General features: G+C 43.1%; 1 protein-coding gene across 1 annotated transcript; it reads left to right on the top strand.

The window, feature by feature from the left end:
* Positions 1-2,019: 2,019 nt before the first annotated feature.
* T265_11814 (hypothetical protein) lies at positions 2,020-3,222 on the top strand (the record flags this gene model as incomplete). The annotated part of the gene is made up of 4 exons (XM_009178589.1): positions 2,020-2,090; positions 2,233-2,358; positions 2,740-2,980; positions 3,070-3,222. The coding sequence occupies 4 exons, from the start codon at positions 2,020-2,022 to the stop codon at positions 3,220-3,222; spliced, it is 591 nt and encodes a 196-aa protein (XP_009176853.1).

Below are 3,222 nucleotides of genomic sequence, written 5' to 3'. Positions count from 1 at the left end.
TTTTGTAAACATCTCAACTAGCTTTCAACCTTGACTTAAATTTTTGCAAGGTGGGTCCAACCCGGTTCTACGTCCAGTTTTTTTATAAGAAGTAGCAAGCTTGTATTGTGTTGAACTGTTTAGGGCATCCATCTCACTTCAGGTATTTGTGAGAATCTCTGATACGTATGCAATTGAATCTGGTTTATGAATCCGGTATGCTCTTGGGAACAAACTTTCGACGAAATGATTTTTTAGCTTCAACTGTTTAAAACTTGAGAAACGAATTTATTGCTATGACCATGTAGATTTTCTGTCAACGCGGTGCCCAACAGGTCAATCAATTCTGTGTGTTGAATATGTTCAAATGCGGAAGATAGTCTTTTTTATATCTGACTGCTGTTCCTGCCCCATTGCTCGGTGTCGGAATAAAGCTCACCGACAAGGAACACAACAGCTTTAGTGCGAACTAGCGAGTGCGAGGTTCGAATGCGAAAATGCAACGGTCGCAAACGATTTTGTTGGAAGGACACTCTCTGACCTTGGTCCAACGCTAACTCGCTCTGTCTGGCTGTGATACAAGGCTGTCACGCGCTGCATATTGTGGGGCGTTGTCTGTCTGATCAACATCTAGTTGAGTTGAGGGTTCCAGTAGAGTTTGAGCATTCAGTGATTATTTTCAGGAATCTGCAATTCTTAAGTCTTCAAACTCTTCCTCATACACGGACGGGATCCGTGCCGATTTTTCACGATGCTACAAGATAGCAGACTGAAACCGACTAGTATCAAACTTCGACTAATTCCTGTTCGCATAGCAAACCGCGCAGGCCTTTTTATTCAGCTGGTGGAAACACGTAGTCTCGTAATATCACTGGTCAGTAACCGGTCCTTATGCTCAAGGAATATTTAATGACTTCTGTAAACAGAGAACTTGATCGCATAAAACCATCAGAACTCATATATTCCCATATTCATTGATTTTATTAGAATCAATCGATTCAGGGTTTCATTTTGTGTAAGGGAGAGATTCCGTACACGTTCGTCGGATTGGGACTCCTAACCCATTTTTACTAATAATTCTACATTCACTGAAAGCACTAGGGTCTGGGCGTGTGAAATAAAATGCTAAGATTGCACTAAGGTTTACATAGTATAAACAGCACACCAGAATTGGTGAGCATAAAGGCAAACAAACGGCCAAGGAATGCGGATGAATGCCAAGTGCTGGTCAAAGGCTCAGTGATCGGGGTACATGCGTTAGATGCAGGACATAAAGTAGGTCTTAAGACGGGAATGGCGATTCACATCACACCAGCTGATGTGCGGGGCGTTGAAAACCACCAAGCATCGCGGTGAGAGTAGAATCGATGGTGTGGAACTGGCGAACGTATTGAGAGCATTTCAGATAAGCCGAGCTGACAAGTGAGGGTGTCTGATTGTCAACAAGCATGGAATCATTAGCAAAAATAAGTTGGAAATCCCAATCCGACCATAGTTTACAGAATCCTTCTGGTTACACAACTGTCGTGGTACTTGCTCATCCACGCAGATGGACAAGAGGAGGCGAAGAACCGGAAGAACTAGGCCCTAAGCTGGACTCATGTCCATGTAGACTCTCCATCCTTGTTAACAATAACCGACACAACCTAACAGGCTAAATCCGTTAGCAGTCACCAAACACTGATTTACTCTGACCTAGCCGATTGGTTCTTATTCCACCTTAAATCCCGACCAACCTCGTACCTAGTCACTTAGCTTGACAAAGCTTTCTTGTCAAAAGCGAAACCTTGCCTAGCAGTTAATCTACCGATGGTTTGTCAAACTCCTCTGAAAATATAATGAATTTAGTGCAATGATTTTGTGCAATTTGGTTTCAAGGAGAACATAAGGTTGACGAAAACTCGGGGACTTCGCCACCTGATGAGCCTCAAGAAGGGCGAAACTGGTCATGGGTTGTCAACGAATTTTCAGTAACCTTATGGGTAGTGCATTACGAATATACATGTATCGCTATAACTCGAATATCGTAGCGACTGAAACATGAGGTGTCCTGGTGCAGTACATTCACTTGCCTGGGAACATCACAAGCGAGTGATTCAGCTGGGTTCCAGGTGAGTCTCTCGCAAAACCAAATTTGTTTGCAATATATGCGCACACACCAGATGGTTTGATGGCGATTGTTGGTAACCCACTACGGTTAACAGGAGATGAAAAATTTGGAACTAACTTCAGAATATCTTTTTTTCAACTTAGCCACCCGGAGGCCTATTACAAAGTCGGGAATCTAACGTTTGGTGAGATTATCCGGGAGCAACACGTGGGCAACATCGATTACGTACAGTTATTCACGGAAGAGGTTTGGTCGTTTGTCCTAACCGGGTAAGCGGCAAATGTGACCTGAATGCATCTATGAAGTAAATAGGTCTTTCAGCGTAAACGGCTAGACATATAGGACCATTTTGAATGTAAATGGAACCCGTGGTAAAAGTCAGTATAAAATGAATATTTTTAGCATGGCAATTATAGAAAGTAAAATGGAGTTAAGCTGTGAAACTTTTGTGTGCTTGCATTACCCTCCGTTGAAAAATGAAGCACAGGATTTTGGCGTGAACTCGCGGAACGTGAGACACTAAACCCTTCAGTAAACTTGTACGTGCTTTGGTAACAAAATTTCGGGTGCACATCTGTATTCCTAAGCCCAATAGGGCCATGTAGCTATGTGAGATTTGGATTCTTATACTGCCTTATACTTGGTTTTAGCGTCAGTGTGGATGGCGTCATCGTAAAAGATCTCGCAGCTGTCGTGACCATAGATAGTACAAAGCCTTATATTCTGGGTCCAAGTGACATCATATTAGCTATCCATCAGAGATTATCCTTCTTATCGGAGGAGAATGGACTATATCGTGTCGAGTGTTCTCTGCTGAACAGTCTGCGAGATCTTGCCTTTCATGTTGGCGAAAAAGAGCTGAAACTTTCTGTCGAGGATTATGTCATTCAGGTAAGCTAGTCATTATCCACCCTCGGAATTGCATTCCTCGCGAATAACGGTCAATACAGCTGGTGTCTCATTCTCTTTCGTTGCTTCAGACAATGGCTCAAGGTGTTCCCCATTGCTACTCCGCGTTGAAACACAATCCATCGTCCCGCCGCTGGATTTTTGGCATTCCTTTCTTACAAGGTTTCTTCACGGTCTTTGATCAAGGCAGGAAGCTATTAGGGTTTGCCAAACCCAACTGTTAA

This window comes from Opisthorchis viverrini, assembly GCF_000715545.1.
Source record: "Opisthorchis viverrini unplaced genomic scaffold opera_v5_598, whole genome shotgun sequence".
NCBI lineage: Eukaryota > Metazoa > Platyhelminthes > Trematoda > Opisthorchiida > Opisthorchiidae > Opisthorchis > Opisthorchis viverrini.
This window is presented reverse-complemented; position numbering and strand designations above follow the sequence as displayed.